This window comes from Thamnophis sirtalis, unplaced genomic scaffold (assembly GCF_051295495.1).
Source record: "Thamnophis sirtalis isolate CommonGarterSnake01/CBP01778 unplaced genomic scaffold, rThaSir2_p1.2 scaffold_1, whole genome shotgun sequence".
NCBI classification, from domain to species: Eukaryota; Metazoa; Chordata; class Lepidosauria; order Squamata; family Natricidae; genus Thamnophis; species Thamnophis sirtalis.
The window spans coordinates 157,317,384-157,340,388 of record NW_028261381.1 but is presented as its reverse complement, the minus strand read 5'-3'; the positions used below and the strand labels follow the sequence as shown (position 1 = coordinate 157,340,388).

Here is a 23,005-nt window from a genome sequence, read left to right as displayed (position 1 = left end):
TGGCAAACCTATGGCACGTGTGCCAGAAATGGCATGCAGAGCCCTCTCTGTGGGCACATGCACCATCGCCAGCTGCCCTTCTGGTTTCTGGTGCACACATGAATGCCAGCCAACTGGTCTTCGCGGTTGCCAGAGTGCCGGAAAATGGCCCAAAAAACACCCTGAAAATGGCCTGAAAACACCCTGAAAATGCCCCCAAATGCTCTGAAAACCAGGCAAAAACCAGGCATGTGCACGCTGGCCAGCTGGTCTTCAGGTTTGTGGTGCTCTGGCGCATGCAAATGTGCACATGCATTCACATGCCGGTTTGGGCACTTGGTGCCGAAAAAGTTCGCCATCCCTGACCTAGGTCTAATGTCTTGTATGAACTCAACACATATACGTAGACCAAGTTGGCAACTCTTCCCCAAATCTTGTGTAAGTCAGACATGGACTTCAACCCCCACAATTCCTTGTGAGCACAGCCACTGGCTAGGACAGGGGTGTCAAACTCGCAGCATCACGTGGTGCATCGGGACTTTTTTCCCCCTTCACTAAACTGGGCAGGGGTGGGACCAGCACATGAGGCATCTGGCCCAAGGGGCCACGTGTTTGGCACCCCTAGGGTAGAAGTTCAACTGTGGGAGTTGAAGAAAAAAACACCCGAAGAGCATCAAATTTCAGAAGACCCATTAATGGGCTCTCAGGAGCCTAGAAGGAAAGAACAAGTTGTTTGCTTTTTTTTTCAGCCTATTTCCCAGAAATTGGAGCAATGGTTTATGCTCTAAATGTTTACTACTATCATGAGAGAAAAGTATATGTCCGTATCTTTTTTCTCTGATAGCTTACCTCTTTTATTTTACCTACATTTCTCCCCAATTCCCACTTTCTCATGTTTTGTTTCTTCCAGGCATAGGTTTCCAAAGCACCCTTCCAGCAAGACAAAAGCAAATATTTCATTGGCTGGCTTGGAAAGGGAATTCCAAAACCATGATGTCTCTATACCAACAAAGAGCAAAATCATCCAAGCCTCAACATTTTATGGAAGCAAAAGCTGGACTTTGAAGAAGCAAAAGTAGGAAGAATATTGGTGGCTTTGAACTTTAAGGTTGAAGAAAACTCTCCAGAATACCACGTGCAGCCAAGAAAACAAACAGATGGATCACTGAACAAACCAATCCAGAGTTTTCATTTGAGACATAAATGACTAGGCTCACATTATCCTACTTTGGCCACATCATGCAAAAACTCAGCTGGGCAAAACTCAGTGGAAATAAAGAGAACAGCACAACCAGCAGCAAGGTGGCTGGACTGAATTACAGGGACTTTGAATGCACAGTAGAAAAGCCTGAATGACTCCTCCTGGTTAAGGAGAGATCAACATGGAGAAAATATTTCTAAAATATGTGTTTGTTCTGAGTGAACCACAATTTTATGACCCATAATCAATCATTGATTAAGGGCCACTTAATTAGAAGGGAAGACTCACTGGAGAAGAGCCTAATGATGGGAAAGATTGAGGGCAATAGAAGAATGGGATGGCAGAGAATGAGGTGCCTGGATGGAGTCACTTGAAGCAGTAGGCGTGAGCTTAAATGGACTCCAAGGATGGGAGAGGACAGGAAGTCTGGAGGAAGGTTGCCCATGGAGCCATGATGGGTAAGACACGACTTTGCAACTAACAATAACAACAATCAATCATTGGTTTGCAAAGGGACTGGGTCTTTTTAATTGTTCCAATGACATTTTACGCTATGGCTAAACGGTTTTGACCCATCAGCACATTTTGTCAGGGCAATTTCTCACTTGAAAGTGGAAGCTGGAATATCTTCATCTTAGATTCACAGTCCTGATTAAACTCATATATAGACAGATAATGTGCCTTACTTAAGATAACTCTTCAGGCATATGATTATATGGTTTCTAGTTCATTTGCTAACACTTAAGCTTTTATCAAGATTACCAGTTAGTTTGCTGTGACCAGAACAGACCGATTAAAACAGTTCTAGAGCTTGCCATTAAAAAAATAAATAAAACCTGTTTACATTCAAACAAGATCAATATCCAGCATTTTTTAAAAATCACTCTGTGATTTACTGGTGGGATTTACATAGCTTGTTTAGGTAGGTTAAAATAAAGTTGTATAATCTGCATTTCAGCATCTTTGGGAAACCAGACAAAATCTTAGCATCCTGTAGAAATCTAGGTATCATTGTAAACCATATTATGGTTTATTGTTTGGGCAAAACGCAACAATGACTTTTGTCATGATAAGTGAATCCTGACAATGAATGCCAGCATGATTTAATAGTAAATTGATTAAACATTTTTTTTTCCATTCAGGGAAGAATAAGGGAGTTACCTTTCACATGCTAGCATACGCCAATTTCTTCCCTGTTCAAACTAACCAAAACTCTACATCCAGTTTAGTGAAAGACAATTGTTTGTCTATGACAAGAGTGGGGAACTACGGCCCCTTTATGACTTGTGGACTTCAACTCCCAGAATTCCTGAGCCAGCCATTCTTGTTTGAGAATTCTGGAAGTTGAAGTCCACAGATCATAAAAGGGTTGTAGTCCCCACCCCTGCTCTATGGATACCCAAATATTGCAGAATGGACTTCCTTCAGAGAGGACTGTGTTGCAAAAGCCACTTTCATGCAGAAGACTAACAACTCAACAATCTACACAACAGGGAAATATGAATCTGTTGGTTGAAATGAAATCTCCAAAAAAACAACAACATTATTTTAAAATTTCATATTACGGCAGAAAAGATGGAGTAAAATGGAACAGAGACTTACACTGTACGATCAGCTGTACCAATGCTTCCCTTGGCTTGACGTTAAATCCATTGTATTGACTGGTTTGACACCTGTAGGTTCCTGTCATCTCCCTTGAGACATTGACAATCCTCAAGATCCCATCATAGCTCTCCATCTGCATTGTCCCATCTGGCATGGGAACTTCCTTGTCTGCCCTGGACCACAGGATGATAGGCTTCGGTTTCCCGGTCACCTGGCACTGCAGTTCAATGGTATCTCCTTCTCTGGTGACCAAGGGTGACTTTTCTTGTGGAACAGTCAGGTTGGGTGGAACTTCAAATGGGTGCAAAGGGAAAAGGAAAGGAAGAAAACAAGAAGTGGAAATGAAATGGTTAGTACGTGAGAGTTCTGTGACTTTGAATGCATAATTATAAGGCATAATTTAACCAGCTCTGGAAGAGTATGAAAGAATAATAGAATGAAAGGGTTGTAAGGAACCTTGGAGGTCTTCTAGTCCAACCCACTGCTCAAGCAGGAGACCCTATACCTTTTCAGACAAATGACAGCCCAACCTCTTCTAAAAACGACCAATGATGGAGCAACCACAATTTCTGGAGGCAAGTTTTAAGTTTCTGGGTATTATCTTCAAATAGGACCTGACTTGGGGCACTCACATTGCAGCACTAGTCAAAAGGGCCCAACAGAGAATATACTACCTGAGACTTCTCAGGAAACAACAACTGAATGAAAAACTGTTGGTGACCTTTTACCGCTGCACCATAGAGAGTATTTTAACTTACTGCACCTGTGTATGGTTTGCCAGTTGCACAGTGGCAGAAAGGGCAGCACTTCAGAGGGTCAACGTCATTGCCCAGAGGATCATTGGCTGCCCTCTCCCCTCTTTGGAAGAGCTTTAGAGCTCCCGCTGCCTTAAGAAAGTTCAAAACATTCTCAAAGATCCATCTCATCCTGGGCACCTTTTTTTTAAACTATTACCATCTGGCAAACAGTACAGGACAATAAAAACAAGAACAAACAGGCTGAAAAACAGCTTCTATCCCAGGGCAATAACCATATTGAATTCTATGGTATAGTGCAATATCAGGTTTTCAATTTCAATTATACAGAAAGTAAAATTGCAATGTACACTGAAGATGGCATTTAATTTCATTGTACCATGCACAATGACAATAAACAAAACAAAACAAAAGGGGATTTCACATCTGAAGATATTTTGATATAGTGTTATGGTGGAATATTCTCCTGTCATAGATGAGATCTATCCCCCACAATCCTGACTTTCTGGAAAAGTATAAAACTAGGTTCTGCCACTTGGCATGAGGCCCCAAGAGGGACTCTACATTAGGATTGACAGATAGGCTAGAGAAGATTTAATAATTAATTGGTTTTTATTTTTAACTTTTTTATTACAATATTAATATCCTTCTAATAATATTAGAAATTTCTACGGTATTTTTTGCATTTCTTCACTTTTTTCTTATATTGTAAGCCACCCAGAGTCACTGCATTAGTGAGATAGGTGGTTTAAAACTAAATAAATTAATAATAAATAAAGAAATATAGATGTCAGCATTCCAAGTAATGCACCGATAGAAAGTAGAACTCTAAGGCAGGCAAATTCCTCAAAGAACAATTTATTGGCTACATCGTGTTCACACAACTGGTGAAAGTCAACTCTGAAGGAGCCAAGGTGGCGCAGTGGTTAAATGCAGCACTGCAGGCTACTGCTAGATCAGCAGGTCAGCGGTTCAAATCTCACCGGCTCAGGGTTGACTCAGCCTTCCATCCTTCCGAGGTGGGTAAAATGAGGACCCAGATTGTTGGGGGCAATATGCTGACTCTCTGTAAACCGCTTAGAGAGGCCTGAAAGGCCTATGAAGCGGTATATAAGTCTACTGCTATTGAATGTTTCCATAGCTTTCACTAATTAAAAAGTAAAAGTTTCCCCTTTCCCCCCAAGTCACTGCTCATGCTGTCCAATCAAGCTGCTGGCTGATTGCTTGGTTACTTCACTCCTCCCCTCGCCAGCCACCTGTCGGGATGTCCCTGGTTCTCACAGGAAAACTTTCTTGTTTTGGTTACAAAACCCCATCTAGCTATTCCCCCCCCCCTCCCTGCCCCTTCTGCTTTGTGGCAACCCTGAAGCCTCCAAGATGGCCTCAGCAATATTCTCTTCAGGGTTGACAATAGAAACAATCCAAATCCAGAAAAATGGGTATTTTCTTCTAGTCCATCAATCTATATGTTTTCTCAGTCTACTCAATCTGCTACACTGAGGAATAAAAATGTTTACCAAGATATTTACTGATTAAAACAAACATACAAAACTAAGATAATACTAAGGAAAGAATGCAGACATTATTCTCTTTTTTCTTCTTGAAATGTGACTACGTTAATGTTCTGCATCAAAGAACTTGTCCTGATTTTATGACAATCATATTAGTTTTTAGATCTTGGTGTGGTACAATACTGAAAAATGAAGAATACTTTTAACTATAGTGCTACTCCTGCAGCTCCATAATAGAAATAAACACAATATATATATATAAACAAAAGCAGCACGAGCCTTATTCAGTACATCTAAAAACCAGCAACCTATCCAACTCCTATTTTTGACCAAAATTAAAATATCAGCTATCAATTGTGTGACAGAATATCACTGCTTGTGAGCACTGTTGAAAACAACATGCTGGACAAAATTGACCACACAAAGAAGGATGTTACAATATAGTACAATATTGCTCATTGATTATTGATTTTAGATCTCCCTTCCTTTAAATCAATTGTTAATATTCCTTGCCACTGTAAAATTTTGTATATGTTTTTATGCTTTTAATACTTTATTGTACACAATAAAGTATAAGGCCACACTTGGAATACTGCATTCAGTTTTGGTTGCCACGATGTAGAAAAGATGTGGAGACTCTAGAAAGAGTGCAGAGAAGAGCAACAAAGAGGATTAGGGGACTGGAGACTAAAACATATGAAGAACGGTTGCGGGAACTGGGTATGTCTAGTTTAATGAAAAGAAGGACTAGGGGAGATATGATAGCAGTATTCCAATATCTCAAGGGTTGCCATAAAGAAGAGGGAGTCAAACTATTATCCAAGGCACCTGAGGGTAGGACAAGAAGCAATGGGTGGAAACTGATCAAGGAGAGAAGCAACTTAGAATTGAGGAGAAATTTCCTGACAGTTAGAACAATTATTCAGTGGAACAGCTTGCCTCCAGAAGTTGTGAATGCTGCAACACTGGAAGTCTTTAAGAAGATGTTGGATAGCCATTTGTCTGAAACGGTATAGGGTTTCCTGCCTAGGCAGGGGTTTGGACTAGAAGACCTCCAAGGTCCCTTCCTTGGTGGCTCAGTGGTTAAATGCAGCACTGCAGGCTACTGCTAGATCAGCAGGTCAGCGGTTCAAATCTCACCGGCTCAGGGTTGACTCAGCCTTCCATCCTTCCGAGGTGGGTAAAATGAGGACCCAGATTGTTGGGGGCAATATGCTGACTCTCTGTAAACCGCTTAGAGAGGCCTGTAAGGCCTATGAAGCGGTATATAAGTCTACTGCTATTGCCTTCCAACTCTGCTATTGCATTATATTGTACAAGCCAGAACTCCCTCTGATACAAATGGGTGGTTTGAAGCACCACTTGAACACCATTGGCATTGACATAATTATATCAGTCAGTCGTAACAGGCAGCTCACCCAGTTAGACTTGGGTGCTGCGTTTTATTACACAAGATGGTGTTTGTTATCCAAAATGTGGACACTGCATCTATGAGGAGGAAAAAAAAAACCACTAGGAATATGATGACGATGAGTTGTAAAAGGCAACTTTACTTGGAACAGGTTACATCCTGCAACAATATCTTTAACACCACCATACATTCACCTATGCCTATTCCAGGTCTTTGGGAAGGACTTGATAGGTGGATAAAAATGCCAAATCCCATCTGAACATCTGGCTGACTGTGTGACGAATCATAATAATTAACAAGATAACCAAATGGAGTCAGGAGTAAAATAACAAAGGACAAATTGACCAGAGCATCCATTGGGAGAGGTCAACAATGCCAAAACAGTGGGCTCTTTTAAAGAAATATGTGTCATTTGTATTAAAAGGAGCAGTATGTAAAGCCTAAAAAAGGCACATAAGTATGTTTTGCAAAACCCCCAAATTTCATCTCCTTCTGTTTGTTTCCAGGGATAAAAGGAAGAAAACAACAACAACAAAACTTCTCAATTAAAAAGGACATTTTTCCAGTCAATAAATGGCAATATTAAAAGTGATGTTTTTAAATGAATGCCTGCAGCTTGAAAATGCCCTGACTTGAGTCATTAATTATATAGACTAGAAAATTACTTTTATTATTATGACAACAGACACAACTTTAAGGGGAAAAAACCGTCAATAAGCACTTTTGAACTAAAAAGAAAGAAGATTATTCCTTTCACACCCTGTCAAAGTTACCCAGAACACACGCAGCAGTTTATCATATGGGCCAGAGACCACTGTTTAATAGAAAAGTGACATTTAATTGGCAAATTTCTTTTGTAAATTAAAAAAGTTAGTTGAAAGGAGACCAACCCACCCTGATCTATCTTATCCAAATTAAAGACCAATGTGAAAGAATATGAAATATATGTTTGATAGCCTATATGGAAACATGTTTTCATATTTCAAGTAACACCTTTGAAAAACCAGATGGAGGCAAATGACATTTTGCTTGTGGGGAGAAATGATATATCTCCAAATCGTCTAATTCAGTGTTTCTCAACCTTGGCAGGTTTAAGCTAGCCTGGCTGGCTGAATTCTGGGAATCCAAGTCTGTACACCTTCAACTTGCCAAGGTTGAGAAACACTGATCAAGTTGAAATAGTGGACAGCAACCTTGTTTAACCAGATTAATGTATGGGCTTTACCAATCAGATGCGAAAGCTCCGAAGAATTCAGACAAACAAAAAGCCTACTCTTCTATATTTGGGATGGCTGAATTTCCACACGGTTTCAAGTTGTGAATGTTCCGAGTCCTGTTACTCAAGAGTCTTTTAAACGAGAGGCTGAGGAGTGACTTTAGGACATCCTATTGCACAAAATAGGACGCAGGGCAGGCAGGCATTTTCCACACCATGGACCCAAATGGACAGCACAAAGTTAGGTGAAGGATTATGGATGGGGTGAAATGGTAAATCTGGTATTACCAATACCCATTTCCAAGTTCACTGAACCAAGAAATAGACGGAGGATAGATTTCAAAAATGAAAAATGCAAGGTGAGCTGGGATTCCACAATGCCAAATGCTTGCCTCTGGCAACATATTTATTTAGAAGAATGCCTTCGAGTCACATAGACGAGAATAGAAACTGGGGGAGGAAAAAGTTGGAGTTTTGAGAAGATGCCCATCTGCCAAGCAAAAGGACAAAGGTAAGGTGAAGTGACATATAAAATCCTGCAGTTAAGAGATGTGTCAGAATATATTTGTAGATTATTTCCTGCTAAATTGATGTTTTGGGATTGACTATGACCTTCTACAGCAATCATTGAGTCTCATCTCTGAGAGATTTTTGAGAGATCCACAACATGCCTGCAGTAAGGCCTCAACAACAATACTTAAATGGGACACTCAGAAGAACAGATATATCCTTGGAAATGCCATCTCTGGAGAGCCAGGGATAGGGGTCACCCCTCTATCTTAGTGCTCCTTGACCTCTCAGCGGCCTTCAATACCATCGACCATGGTATCCTTCTGCGGTTGTGAGAGGTGGGAGTGGGAGGCACCGTCCTTCGGTGGTTCTTCTCCTACCTCTCGGACAGGTGGCAGTCGGTGTTGGTCGGAGGGCAGAGGTCGACCCCTAGGCCCCTCAACTATGGGGTGCCACAGGGTTCGGTCCTCTCCCCCCTCCTATTTAACATCTACATGAAGCCGCTGGGTGAGATCATATGTCGGCACGAGATTAAATATCACCAATATGCGGACGATACACAGTTGTATCTGTCCGCCCCGTGCCAACTCAGTGAAGCGGTAGAAGTGATGTGCCAGTGCCTGGAGGCTGTTAGGGTCTGGATGGGAACGAACAAGCTTGTACTCAATCCTGACAAGACCGAGTGGCTATTGACACTCCCTCCCAAAGATGGTCCAGCTATTCCATCTCTCAGCCTGGGGGGGTGAAATTATACGCCCCTCAGAGAGGGTTCACAATTTGGGAGTCCTCCTGGATCCGCAGCTGACTTTAGAACACCATCTGTCAGCTGTGACCAGGGGGACCTTTGCCCAGGTTCACCTGGTGCACCAATTGCGACCCTATCTGGACCGGGAGGCCCTTCGGATAGTCACTCACGCCCTCGTGACCTCAAGAATGGACTACTGTAACACGCTCTACATGGGGCTGCCCTTGAAGAGTGTTCAAAGACTTCAGCTTGTCCAGAACACAGCCGCGCGAGCGATTGTGGGTGCACCTCGGTACACCCAAGTCACACCTATCCTCCGCGAGCTGCACTGGCTGCCCACTGGTCTCCGGACACGCTTCAAGGTGCTAGTTGTTACTTTTAAAGCCCTACATGGTATCGGACCTGGGTACTTGAGAGACCGCCTCCTGCCAATTACCTCCCAAAGACCTATTAGATCCCACAGACTAGGCTTCCTCCGAATCCCATCTGCCAGCCAATGTCGGCTGGCAACTCCCCGGGGGAGGGCCTTCTCTGTGGCTGCTCTGGTCCTCTGGAACGATCTCCCCATTGAGATCTGGACCCTCACCTCCCTTCAGGCTTTCTGCAAAGCAACTAAGATTTGGCTGCTCCGGCAGGCCTGGGGCTGTTGAATCTTCCAGCCCCATCCGAGGTTACGACTGTTGCTGTATTTTTAAATTGTTTGTCTTTTTATTTTATTTTGTACCCACCTTCCCCTTCAGATTGTTAGCTGCTCTGAGTCTCTCGGGAATAGGGCAGCATACAAACTAAATAAACCTTAAACCTTAAACCATCTACCTACAGCAAAAAGATCATTTTTTTCTTCCACTTCTTTCCATTTCCAGGGTACAGTATCTTGTCCAGTCTAACTTTCCTATGTATGTCCTTGGCTACCATATTTCCTCTAAAATAACACAGGATCTTATTTTCTTTTGACCCCTGAAATAAGCACTTGGCCTTATTTTCAGGCAGGTGTTACTATTTTTGAGGTGCAGGAGGCGGTGAGTGTGGTGACTTCATGCCTGCTGCTGTGTTGCAATATTTTGGGGGAGGGCTTATTTTTTTGGGAGGGCTTATTTTAGTGCATGCACTCAAAAGCCCAATTGGACTTATTATCCAGAGAGGTCTTATTTTTGGAGAAACAGGGTAACAGGTAGTATGTTGCAGGTTTAAACCTTTTTTTCCCCAATCAAGTTTTGGAAATGGCTTGAAGTTCCATGCTTCAGCTGTTAGATTTTGCTCATCATTTTAAGGTATGAAATTAGGTTTTATTATTGGAACTAATTAGACTGCAGGACTGCTTTTAACAGAATTAATAAATTTGCATGTCCAATTCATTTCATGATATATAATTTTGTGTTAGTTATTCTGAATGTATTTAACAAAAATATAATGTATATACTGTAAATCCATAGTTAAATAATTGTTATCATGGACTTGGTAAGTTAGTAATGATTTTACATACATAGTACAATATCCACAATTATTTTACAACCAAGGTGCTCCTACAACTGTTTTGAGAGTATTAGCATCCTACAAGCATTGGTTTTCTTCTTTCTCTCTTTTGACTTTTCTTACACATGGTGAAGTACCAAGTCCAGTATGTAGCATAATCTATCACTGGCTGAAGAAGCTATGAAAAGCTTTCAGGTACAGCCATCTGATGGATTCTTCTGATACATCCAATTGTTCTTCCAAATGAATCTATTTTAAGAAAAGATAATGCTTTCTGTCTAAGGAGAAACACTCCAACAGATAGAATGTCCCTCTCTGCTTCAGCCTTGCAAGACAAACCTCTAGTATTCATCCATCATATGCCAGACATTTAATAATCTTTGCTTGACAAACACATATGGAGATACACATATTCTGCCTTTCAGCATATGTTTTGCTGGAACTGAACTGAAACACACCACCAAGCAACAATATCCCCCACTCCTATGAGCAAATCTATTTTCAGATCCTCAAATGTTTCTCATATTCATTCCTACATCAATGTGGAAGTATTTTGAAGGGTCACAGCACAGTGGCAGCATGTGTGCTTTGAATGCAAAATCTCCATCAGTTAGTTGCCTGTATTTTTAAGGAAACGGGGGAAAAATCCATTGTGAAAACAGCTGCATGTTAACCAGGGAGTGTAACAGGGTCTTTATGCTTTTGGGAATAATTTGCAAGGGGAAGATTGCCCATGACTAATGACAACCTAGAAGAAAGACAACCTATTCTTTTTTTTCCTAAACTTTGTTTCTAAATTCTAAATTCCTGATATTTTTTATTTTTGACACATTCTTATTTCTCTTTCCTTCACTCCCACTGAAGAAGGTGGGAGTTGCATTTTCCATAAAACTAGTTTGTAGAGGAAAAGGTATTGAAATTAGGCTGATGGCTGCAGTTTGCTCATACCATTGGGTTTTGAGGGGGGCGGGGAAATGACCTGGGTTTCTTTCAAAAAGCTTGCTGTCTTCCGAAAAGAATTGGCAGTGAATTTCTACAATTCCTACGGGAGGTTACAGAAACACCCTCACCTGTGCTGCTGGAAATGTTGACGTCGATGCTGATATCTGAGATGCCACCACCTTTCAGAGCTGCAACACATGTGTATGTCCCAAAATCCGTGAATTTCAAATCAATGATGTCCAAATTGGTGGTTCCTGGAGAGACATCGGGGTCTGTTTGAGTAATCACCATCCTTTCAGAGCTGCGCAGAGGTCGACCATTTTTAAACCAACTGAACATGAGCTCTTCAGAGGGAATCGCTTCTACTTGACAAGAGATCTTGACCTCTCTTCCTATCTGAATGTTGTCGTCTTTATGATATGGGTCAGGTGTGATCCAGAACCTTCCTTTCTTCAAGGCTAAAATGGGGTAAGCAGAATATGAATGAGTTTGGTGCAACACTGACCTATTTGCACACAGGTGAGAGAGAAGGCATGACCAGTTTGATGAGATAACTGGTTTTGAATATAAGAATCACTTCTGCAAAGGAATCATGCCTTGAGGTCTACAATTCTTCTTCCTGCAAAACACACTAGACTTTAAATCCAACTACAGATAGTTTACAAGAATACCATATTTTTTGGAGTATAAGATGCACCAGAGTATAAGACGCACCAAGATTTTGAAGAGGCAATTTTTTTAAAAAAAGTTTTTGTACTTTGCAGACCTCCAAAAATGGCCCATTTTTCACAAAAAAAATGAGCCCATTTTTTTTAAAAAAAGGACATGAGTAGCCTTTAGGAGGCTTGTAGAGTGCTCCTGAGGGTGCCCCCCCCCAAATGAGCAAAAACCGGCCCGTTTTTCACGAAAATGGGCCCGTTTTTTGTCAAAAAAAAAAAAGAGGGCACACATAGCCTTTAGGATGCTTATAGAGTGCTCCCGGGGGCTGGGGGGAAATTAAGCAAAAAAACAGTCCATTCTTTGCTCATTTCTGCCCTCCCCAGATCCCAGGAGCAGTCTGAAAGCCTCCTAAAGGCTATACATGGCCATTTTGGTGAAGGGGGCGGGGTTTCAGGAGGCAAAAAATGCTGTATTCAGTGTATAAGCCACACTCAGATTTTCAGCCTCTTTTTAAAGGGAAAAATATGCCTCTTATTTTCTGAAAAATACGGTAAATCTAAAATATGAATATTATAATAGAACCATTTCAAAAGAAAAGCAGTAGAAAACAATCCAAATAAAGCTGTAACAAATCTGGTGTGCTCCGATAAAGAGCACTCTCTCCATACAAGCAACACGAACAGTCAATCAATTTCAAAATCCATCTGAAATGTAATAATTTACATTTTGTTTCTGAAAACAGCAAAGTAGACACAGTTGAATTCAACAGTTGCGGACAGGGATAAAACTAAGATCTTCTTTTGGATTCTCACCTGTGACATTTCCCACAGAAGGAAACATGACACATTCCTTCTAGGTTAAACAACAGAATGATAATTTAATTTAATTTAACTCAATTTACTTTCTCAACTTAGGCACTGCCCTGTCTGAACTGTCTCTGGATAGGTACAATTAAAAAAAAAAACCTAAACAGAACAGCAAATACAATATAATAATTTTTGACCTATGTGTGAGTTGGGAGACTATATGAATTTGTTTAATAATTATAAAAAAATGACCGTTGTCTTACCTGAACGGTCCTTCTATGGGTGCTGCGAAGGGAATCCAATCATGGGTTAACTTAGCCTTCTAGCCTTGAGACTGAGTATGCAAATATCAAAGTTACGCCTCCTCTGACTGGACTTCCGTTTCCTCTCCAGTTCTTTTACGAAGTCCACCGAAGGATCATTATGTCAATCCTCAAACAAGCCGCAAGTCATCCGGCACTACAGAGTCAAGTCCAGTCAGTAACAAGTCAGAGAGTCACATCAAAACGGAGCCCTGACCAGCCGAAGCTGCGGGCGGGTTTGGATTCCCTTCGCAGCACCCATAGAAGGACCGTTCAGGTAAGACAACGGTCATTCTCCTGTGTGCTGCTCCGGGAATCCAATCATGGGATATATCAAAGCAATGAACTCCCAGGGCGGGAGCTAGGCTGGTCAGGCTCCTCCGCAGACGGAAGGACCCTTTGCAACACTCTCCGCCCAAAGGACGCCTCGGCCGAGGCGAAGACATCAATCTTGTAGTGGCGAATAAAAGGCGAGGGGGATGCCCAAGTGGCCGCCCTGCAAATCTCTTCTACAGACGCTTGCGTCGCCCAGGCCGCTGTGGTGGCCGCACTCCTGGTGGAATGAGGAGTGATTCGCCTTGGAACCGGTCTGGAGTGGGAGTCATACGCCAACGCAATGCAAGCTTTCAACCATCGGCCGATGGTGTGGGGGGACACCTTCTGTCCCATTGAAGATGGCTGGAAGGAGACGAACAGGGCCTCCGATCTTCGGAACGACGCCGTGCGCTTCACATAGCGACGAAGAGCCCTGCGAACATCCAGATGGTGCCACTGACGCTCCCGCGGATGAGACGGGTGAGGACAAAAGTCCGGCAGGACAAGTTCTTGAGTTCTGTGAAACAACGAGTTTATCTTTGGAAGAAAGGTCGGATCCAAACGAAGCACTACCTTGTTCGGGTGGAAGATGCAAAGATCCGCACGAACCGAAAGGGCTGCTAGCTCCGACACCCTCCTGGCCGATGTTATGGCCACCAGGAAGGCCGTCTTGAGTGTCAGCAAGCGGAGGCTGATGGAATGTAGAGGCTCAAAGGGGGCAGCTGTAAGGGCCCTGAGAACCAAGGTCAAATCCCACGTGGGATAACGATGTACCGTCGGCGGTCGTAAGTTGGAAGCACCCTTAAGGAAGGTTCGAACTCGCGAGTGCTGGGATAAGGAGCGGCCTTGGCCACCCCCGACCACCGTCGACAAGGCTGTGACCTGACGGCGAAGCGTGTTTGGTGCCAACCCCTTGTTGAGGCCGGACTGCAAGAAATCCAGAACCTGGGGCACCGAGGCTTTGATGGGATCGACCCCGGTGCGTCGGCACCAGCGGCAGAAGGCCTGCCAGGTAGCCTCGTAAATACGGGTAGTCGACGGGCGACGGGCCACTTGAATTGTAGAAATGACTTCGTCCGAATAGTGGAGGGCCGCTAGCATCTCCCGCTCACGTGCCACACGGCTAACTGCAACAGCTGAGGGCCCGGGTGCCGGAGAGCCCCTTGGTGGAGCTGAATCTTGTCGTCCGGGATCCTCCAAGGACGCGAAACGGACAGATGGACGAGGTCTGCGTACCAGGGACGTCTGGGCCACATTGGGGCGACCAGCAGCACTTCCGCCTGTTCTGTCAAGATCTTCTGAATGACCGACGGAAGGATCGGGAGAGGAGGAAAGGCATAGAGAAGGCCGGCCGGCCAACGGCTGCGTAGAGCGTCTACTCCCTCCGCCCCCGGAGTCTGGTATCGGGAGTAAAACCGGGGAAGTTGTGCGTTGTGCGGGTGAGCGAACAGATCCACCTCGGGCAGGCCGAAGCGGCGAGAGAGCTCCTGGAAGAGAATGGGGTGGAGCTGCCACTCCCCCTGATCCACAGTCGCTCTGCTCAGCCAGTCCGCCTGAGTGTTGGCTTCGCCCGAGATGTGCTCCGCCCGAATCGATGAGAGTCTGGGCTCCGCCCAATGGAACAACCTTTCCGCTTCCAGCATCAGAGCTCTGGACTGCGTTCCCCCTTGGCGGTTGATGTGAGCCTTGGAGGCCACATTGTCGGTCAAGATTAACACATGGTGATGAGATACAATGTCCCGAAACTCCAGGAGAGCCAGACGGATGGCCCGCAACTCCAGCCAGTTTATGCTGTTCGCCAGCTCCTGATCCGACCATCGACCTTGGGCCACCTTGTCCAGGGCATGGGCCCCCCATCCGAATAAGCTGGCGTCCGTTGTAACTTGAACGCGGTCCGGCTCCTTGAATGGACATCCCCTGAGGAGCCTGGACGACATCCACCAATGCAGGGACCGCCTGGCCTTGCCCGGGAGCTGCACCTTGATGTGGGAATGACTGGTATGCGCTCTTTGGAAGGGCAGCAGGAACCACTGGAGAGGACGCGCATGGAACCTGGCCCAGGGCACCACGCTGATGCAGGAGATCATCTTCCCTAGCAGTTTGGACAGCGACAGCAGCGGTACTCGCCGATGGGATAGCGCATGATGCGCCAGGTGGTATATGCTCTGCCTTCTTTCCGGGGACAGGAAAACCTCGCACGACATCGAGTTGATGGTGGTTCCCAGATGAAGGAGGGACGTGGTTGGGCGCAGGTGGCTCTTGGGCAGATTGAGGACAAATCCATGGTCCCGCAATGCGTCCATCGTGACCCGTAGGTCTCGGAGGGCCTGATCTCGAGAGGACGACAGCACCAACACGTCGTCCAAATAACAATTGATGCGTATTGGAATTGAACGAAGGGAGGCTGCCAATACTGCCAGAAGTTTGGTGAACGCGCGCGGGGCCGAGGAGAGGCCGAATGGCAAGGCCCGGTATTGATAATGACGGCCGTTGAAGTGAAACCGCAGGAACTTCCGATGTGCCGGATGAATGGGCACATGGAGGTACGCTTCTTTGATGTCTATGGAAGTCATCATGTCGCCTTGGCGGATGGAAGCCAATATGCTCTTTAGAGAGTGCATTTTGAATTTTTGGTATTTGATATACTGATTGAGCTGTTTCAAATCTAGGATTGCCCTCCATCCCCCGGAGTTCTTTGGTACTAGGAACAAGATGGAATAAAACCCTAGGCCTCCCTGCCCTTTGGGAACTTGCTCTATGGCCCTGATGGTGAGAAGATGAGATATCTCGGTGTCCATAAGGCGCCGCTTCGACGGGCACCTGGGCACAGGGCACCTGATGAACCTTCTCGGGGGGATGGATAGAAATTCTAGCGTGAGACCCAAACTCACTACTTGAAGGGCCCAGGCGTCTGACGTGAGCTCCGCCCACCGGTGGGCGAAGGCCAAGAGACGTCCTCCTATGGGCCCTGCCTCCTGCGAGTCAGCGGTATCTGCGAAAGGAACGGTTGCCCGCTCCTCGGAATGACCGTCTACTCTGCGCCTGACTCTGCTGGCGCCCCCTGTCTCTGGCCCCGGCTCGGTCCTGGCCACGGTCCTGTGCCTGGGAGAACCCCCTGGTATAGTTGGGGACATAGGGGGCAGAGGTAAACCCCGAGTCCCCAGACCGAAAGGGCTGCCGTCTACCATAAGGCTGTGGCCTTCTGGCCACACGGGCACTTGTGGAGGGAAGCACCCTACGTCTGTCCCGAGTCTCAATGAGAATGGGATCCAGCACTGAACCAAACAAGGCCCCGCCCTTAAAGGGCGTGGATGCTAGACGCCACTTGGATTTGATATCAGCTTGCCAGTGGCGGAGCCAGAGCAAACGGCGAGAAGCCACATTGGAAACCACGGCTCGGGATGCAAACTTTGCCGCGCTAAGGGTGGCATCGGCAGAAAACTCTAGGGCCGCTATCAGTTTGGTGACATCCTGATGGAGGCGCAGTTCCTCCGGATCCAGCCTTTCCTGTAGTTGTCTCAGCCAAACTAAAGAAGTCCTATTAAAGAAGGAAGCTGCAGTGGCTGATCGCAAGGCCCATGCTGCTGCCTGATGAGTCTTGCGAAGGACCGATTCGGCCTTGCGGTCCTCGGCCTTCAATCCTTCCGAAATTTCAGAAGGAATTAACGCCGGTGAAGCAAGAGCAGCGATGGGAGCATCCACTGTGGGAAACTGCAGGAGGGCCTCCAACTCTGGAGAAGATGTGAAAAGCTTCCTATCACCAGACCCAGGGGGCTTAACTGCGGTCGGCTCATCCCACTGCTTTTGGATTAAATCAAGAAAAAGCTTGGGAGATGGAATAAAATCTTGCAGAGCCACCTGCTCAGCAAAGAGCCGCTCGGTGGCATCCAGGCCCACAGCAGCACTTTCTGCAGAAATTGCCTCCCCCATGTGGGTGGTAGTCTTGGCCTTATATAGCAGGGATTTGAAAAGAGTGTGCCTGAAAAGCCCAGGGGGCGGAGGCTGGTCCACAGGAAGGCCCTCGTCACCAGAGAGTTCCCTATCCTGGATTTCACCTTCTTCCACTAAGGGAGATTGTGCGCTAAACACAGAGTGTAAAGGGGAAGGAGGATCAGTTTGCAGAATGGAAGAATCCCCTTGTACTGCTTGGGGAGCCAGGCCTGAGTAGGCCAGAGTAGGCCTGGAGACCTGGGATCTACGCGCTAATTCCGCATCCACCCCTCTGGAAATAGCCTCTGAGATCATGCTGTAGAATTCAGCAGAAAGGCCCAAATCCTGGCCCTCCAGAGGCCTGAGGCCTGCAGCTGTGGGGGTGAACGTGGCAGAGGGCCCAGCACGTGGAGGTGAACGAAGAGAAGCCCCACTAGCCTCCGAAATAATTGGGGGGGAACGAGGCCCGAAAGCCCCTACCTCAGGAATAGGGCCCTGGGGAAGCTGAATATCAGGAGACCAACCCTGCTCAACGACCCTCACCGGAGACCCAGGTTGCTGAATCAGAACCGGAGGGGAAGAAATAGGAGCCCCAGATGCCTTGGGGGGAACCTTGGCCTTGTCTTTGCGCTTGTGCGACTTATCCCGAACAGTAGATGAGGCTCGAGGCCTGCTAGTAGAGGCCCTGGTCGCGGCCCTACTAGGCCCAGGGCTGGCCCCTCCCTCGCCAGGGGAGCGGGGCTCAGAAACTGGCCGGACAGTACCTTGCAATACCGATTGATCAGCCATGATATGAATTTGAAAGAGCTCAATCAGCGAAACAAAGGAATGCAATTGAAAGCACTCGCCAAGAACGCCACGTGGAAGCAGAGACCAAGAGAAGCGACCTCCTCCCTGAGTCAGCAAACTCGAGTGAGGGAAAGGGGAGGGGCGGAAGCAGTGCGCAAACTCAAGCGCGCGGGCAAAATCTGCCTTCTCATCCCAGGCATTACTGCGCATGTGTGAAAAGCGCTTCCAAATAAGGTCACCGGCATCAAAGGCGCGAAATTCAAAGGAACCGCAGGGGAAATTCCCAAACAGCCGATTCATGTAATCCTCCGGCAGCCGCTCCAGCGAGGGCACAAAGGAGGGAGGCGGGGAGGGGGGGAGACCCGCTCCGACAAGCCAAAGCCTCGGATCTGACCGCGCTCGCGGGCGGGTGCTATCCGGCGTGGAGAGCAGCGCTGGGAGACTCAGCTTCCTTGCGCGCTGATGTTAAGGGAGGGCAGGCGGAGAACGCCCCACTCCAGCTGTAGCGATCCAATATCCTTTTAAGGGAAACAGCGAGGGAGGAATCGGCTGGCAGCAATCTGCCGCTTTACCTCCAATCCAGCAAGAAATCCACAGTGAACCAAGTAAATTCATCCTTAATCTTGAAATATTAGCAATTAATCAAGAGAGCGTTGAAAATAAGTCTCGTAGGCTTGACTGAGTAATAAGAACTGGAGAGGAAACGGAAGTCCAGTCAGAGGAGGCGTAACTTTGATATTTGCATACTCAGTCTCAAGGCTAGAAGGCTAAGTTAACCCATGATTGGATTCCCGGAGCAGCACACAGGAGAAAGAATGAAGAAGAAAAACTGGTGCCCCCTGACTAATTACTGTACACACACACACACCACACACTCAAAAGCATTCTGGTAACAAGTGCAGCTCATGAATAGCCTTCCGCATAGCCTTGAAGAACTGGCTCGCCCGTCAGGCCTGGGGATAGGATAGTTACCCGCCCGAATGATGAGTGTTTGTTGTTTGCTATTTTATTACATGTTTTGTCCTACTGTCTGTATTCCCCTTTCCCAGTTTTTGTGTGAGCCGCCCTGAGTCCCCTCAGGGAAAAGGGCGGCCTACAAATTCTAATAAAAATTCTAAAAAAAAAAAAAAAAAAAAAAAAAAAAAATGAAGGAGAGGTATCATGAGGGCAAACTGTCTATATCATTGAATTCTTGGTCAACTGAAGCTTCTGAGTGATTTTCAAGGACAGCCTGGTTAAAGTAGATCATAGTAGTTATGTTCTGAGCTGAACTATGGTATGTCACTGTAGAATAGGTAGAATTACTGGGACATAATAATAACTTGCTATTTCACTTATGTAAGAATTGCTTTGCTCCTGGAAAAAGTAGAATTGCTTCTGCCATTTGCTTCTACCAGTGATCTAACTCCTGTTATCTTGTTTTTGTGTACAACTCAGTGCCTGGTGCAGGGTATGTCATGGCCTTTCAGGGTTATATCGGGTAAATACCTTGGTTGCTAAGCATTCATCCCTCCTGTTCCTTGCTGCACGGCCAATGCAGGGCTACAAGGATGACATGGGGCCAGAATTGGGTACCAAGGTGATGTCTCTGAAGGTATAAAATGATGCCATACCTTCCCCAAAGTGTGACGTTCGTTCTTTACATGCAGCTTGTCTGTATGTTCATGGAACACCAGCTCTTTGGTTTGATTTTTAAAAAAAAGCTGTTTCTTTTTCAACCCTCCGCTTAAGCTCTTCTTTTGGCCTATCGTTGGCTTAAGCGCATCAGCAAAATTTACAAATATTTGAAGGATGTTTATTTCTCTCTTTTCTCTTTCTCTCTCTCCCCCTCCCCCTGTGTGTATACCTGGAAGCCAAACCACTGGTCAACAGTTTCTTTAATTTTCTTCCTACCTTAGCAGATATTGCTGCCAGTAGCATTGATACAATCAAGTCTGAAAACCTATTCTATTTTTGTCTTACAGAGAAACTTTCTTTGAAAGTATTCAGTTGTAATAGTTGATAACAATATGATGACCCCCACATTACCTTTATTTTCCTCTCTAAAAGGTATTGTTTAATTTTTTTTAAAAAAAAAGATAAAATGTTGTGGGTGTGTTCGTGTATATGTGGGTATGGAATTAATTGATAAGAGCTACCAGTCTAAGCAGACAGATTGGGCTTTATAGATGTTATTTGCATATAATCTTTGTGCCAGTAGCAGTCTTCATAAAATTTCTGGCTGTATGTGTCCCTCCCCATCTTGCCTCACATTGGAAAATACCCACGAGGAGGAAGACCCTGACTAGATAGTTTGTTAAGTAAAGGTTGAGGAAAAATGCAAGCTCCAGATGACAAACGTTGAAATGCAAAATTTAGCACTGTTGTCATGCATTCCACAGCCTGTCAGACTCTAAGACATTGTATTGGTTTGAATGCTTCCCTCCTGGTATTTCCTAGGAGGAGGAGACCTAGATAAAAATAGGACGTGGCTAAATGGTTGTCTGCCTTGTGCAGTAAGCTGATATGTTCCCAGCCAATATTGTCACTACAAACAGTAAGGCTAGGGATCAACTCTTGATTTTGGGTAAGAGCATCACTCTGAAGATAATCATGGATATTTTACACATTTCCTGACAGCTCAGCAGTGCACCCTGGGACAAATCTTTTGAGAGGCATCACAGTTCTCACCCAGAGATACAATCCTTCATCTCTTAATAAGAAGACAGAAACATCACATTTTTCCTCAGTGTGTTGGTAACATGGGTAACATCTGTAATCTGTCAAGAGGTTGAGCAATAGCAAGCAAATATTTAGATGATGATTGGTTGGAAAGACAGCAATATAAACATGGTCTCCAATTATTGTTCCCACAGAATACTGGAGGGGATTCATCAAATGTTAATCATATACCAAAAACCAAGTAAACAAGTTCCCCAACTTTCAACAGAAATTATTTTAGCAGAGATAACCCTATTTTCAGAATTAGAGGGACATACCGATTTGGATATTTATTAGATATTTACTTCAGATATTTATAGGATGCAGCTTCCCAGGCAAATGAAAATAAACAATCCACAATTCCCAGGTCTAAATCGATTCAGGTTTCACCCTTCCTGCTTTTGAGCTCCAGCCTGCATTTTCAAAAGCAAATTTTAAGTGTTTTTTGCTTAATGGGAGATACTGTAGATCTAGCTGTGCAAGCAGAACAAGCAGCTTTCCAAAAACTCAGGTTCTATCTAAAGTATTGCAGGCAGTGTGGTTAGGAAGGGGAAAAAGAAAAAGAAAAATAGTGGTGTCTGCAGGATTTGAAGCTTTCAAATGACAAGAGCAACAGTCTGCTATTGCAATGGATCTACATGCGATGCCATCATATTCTTTTAATGACCCCATAATCCCTTGCAGGGTGGAATCTAGGCAAGATATATTCACAACGTGCCCAGAAAGAGAAATATCTGCTTCTACCTAGGATTGAACTCACAGCCTCCTGATAGGGAGGCGAGAGCTCCACCTCTAGACTACCACACCACTGATCTGCATGTGATGTCATGACCCACGCATAAGAGGGCAGAGCTTGGATTGCAGCGTGGCAATGCTGCTTTTGCCATTTGCCTTGTCCATAGGGGAAACCCCTCTTTCTACTTGACATCTGGCTGTTGGAATAAACATCTCCCTTGATGTCCAGCAGGCTGTCAGTCCCACCTGGCTTTTCTCTCTCTCTCTCTCTCTCTAAAATAGAAGCAAGCATGTTTCAAAGCAAAATGCCAGCCTCGAGCATGATTTTTATTTCCAAGAATGTTCTCTTCCACTGGGTCCTTCACAGGGGGGGGGGGGGGGAAGCATTCTTTGAAAATAATATTGGAGGTTGGTTGCTTAATTATATACTTTTAAAAGACAATGTTATGTTGAGAGGTGATAGATAGCATCTTTGGAAGGCTTGATTCTCTACAAATCCAAATGTGCTCAACTTCCTTAAAAGCCTTTCAGTCCATGCAGTAAAAAACAAACAAACAAACACTGTACTAATGAATGAAAACTATATAGTTATGAGATGGCCAGTGTCGACTGGCGACTACCCGGAGGAGAGCCTTCTCTGTGGCTGCTCCGACCCTCTGGAACGAACTCCCCTTGGAGATTCGTACCCTCACCACCCTCCAGGCCTTCCGCAAAACCTGGCTGTTCCGACAGGCCTGGGGCTAAAGAACCGTGCCCCTATCTCGAATGGTATGATTGTTGCGCTTTTAAATTATGTATTGTTTTGTGTTGTTGTCAAATTGTTTGTATCCCCCCTTCCCTTGTTTTGAGCTGTGAGCCGCCCTGAGTCCCCCTCAGGGGAAAAGGGCAGCATACAAATGAAATAAACAGTTAAACAGTTAAACAGATTAATGTGTCATTAAGTAATTGTAAATTTCTAGTAACCACATAGATTGATTTCCTCTGCTGCTAACTTTGTCTTTCAGGTCTTACACTCCATACCACTGCAATTGGTAATTGAATCTTGCTGCTGGTCACCTTCTTCTTCTCTTACTTTCTACCTCTCCCAGCAATAGACTCTTCCCCAGAGAGTTAGTCTTTGCATAATGTGTGGTAAATTTGAGCCTGTTCCTTTATGCCTTGGGTGAGAACCTTGTTCAATGATCCATTTCTTTGTTTCCTTGGTTGTATGTAGAAGTCTCCTGATAATATCATCCCTCTCCATTCCTATCCTACTTAAAATCTGTAGAGATTCTCAGTCATCCAGGTCATGGTTGTCCCAAAGGTGCTTTTTCAGGAGGCAACTGGACTTTCTTGTTTTTGGTTTGAAGATGAGTCACTTCTCATCCAAGAAGGTTCAGAGCTGAAAAAGCTTCTGGGTGAGAAGAAAAACATCTTCAAA

The 23,005-nt window shown here is 45.0% G+C and overlaps 1 protein-coding gene across 2 annotated transcripts in view; it reads right to left on the bottom strand.

The window, feature by feature from the left end:
• MDGA2 (MAM domain containing glycosylphosphatidylinositol anchor 2) overlaps positions 1-23,005 on the bottom strand; it is a 583,552-nt gene that overhangs the window by 204,864 nt on the left and 355,683 nt on the right. For both annotated transcript variants that reach the window (XM_087729078.1, XM_087729069.1), the window contains exons 7-8: positions 11,477-11,806; positions 2,783-3,076 (exon numbers count right to left, since the gene is read on the bottom strand). In XM_087729078.1, coding sequence (XP_087585204.1) covers positions 2,783-3,076; positions 11,477-11,806 — 624 coding nt within the window. The remainder of the gene's footprint in view (positions 1-2,782; positions 3,077-11,476; positions 11,807-23,005) is intronic.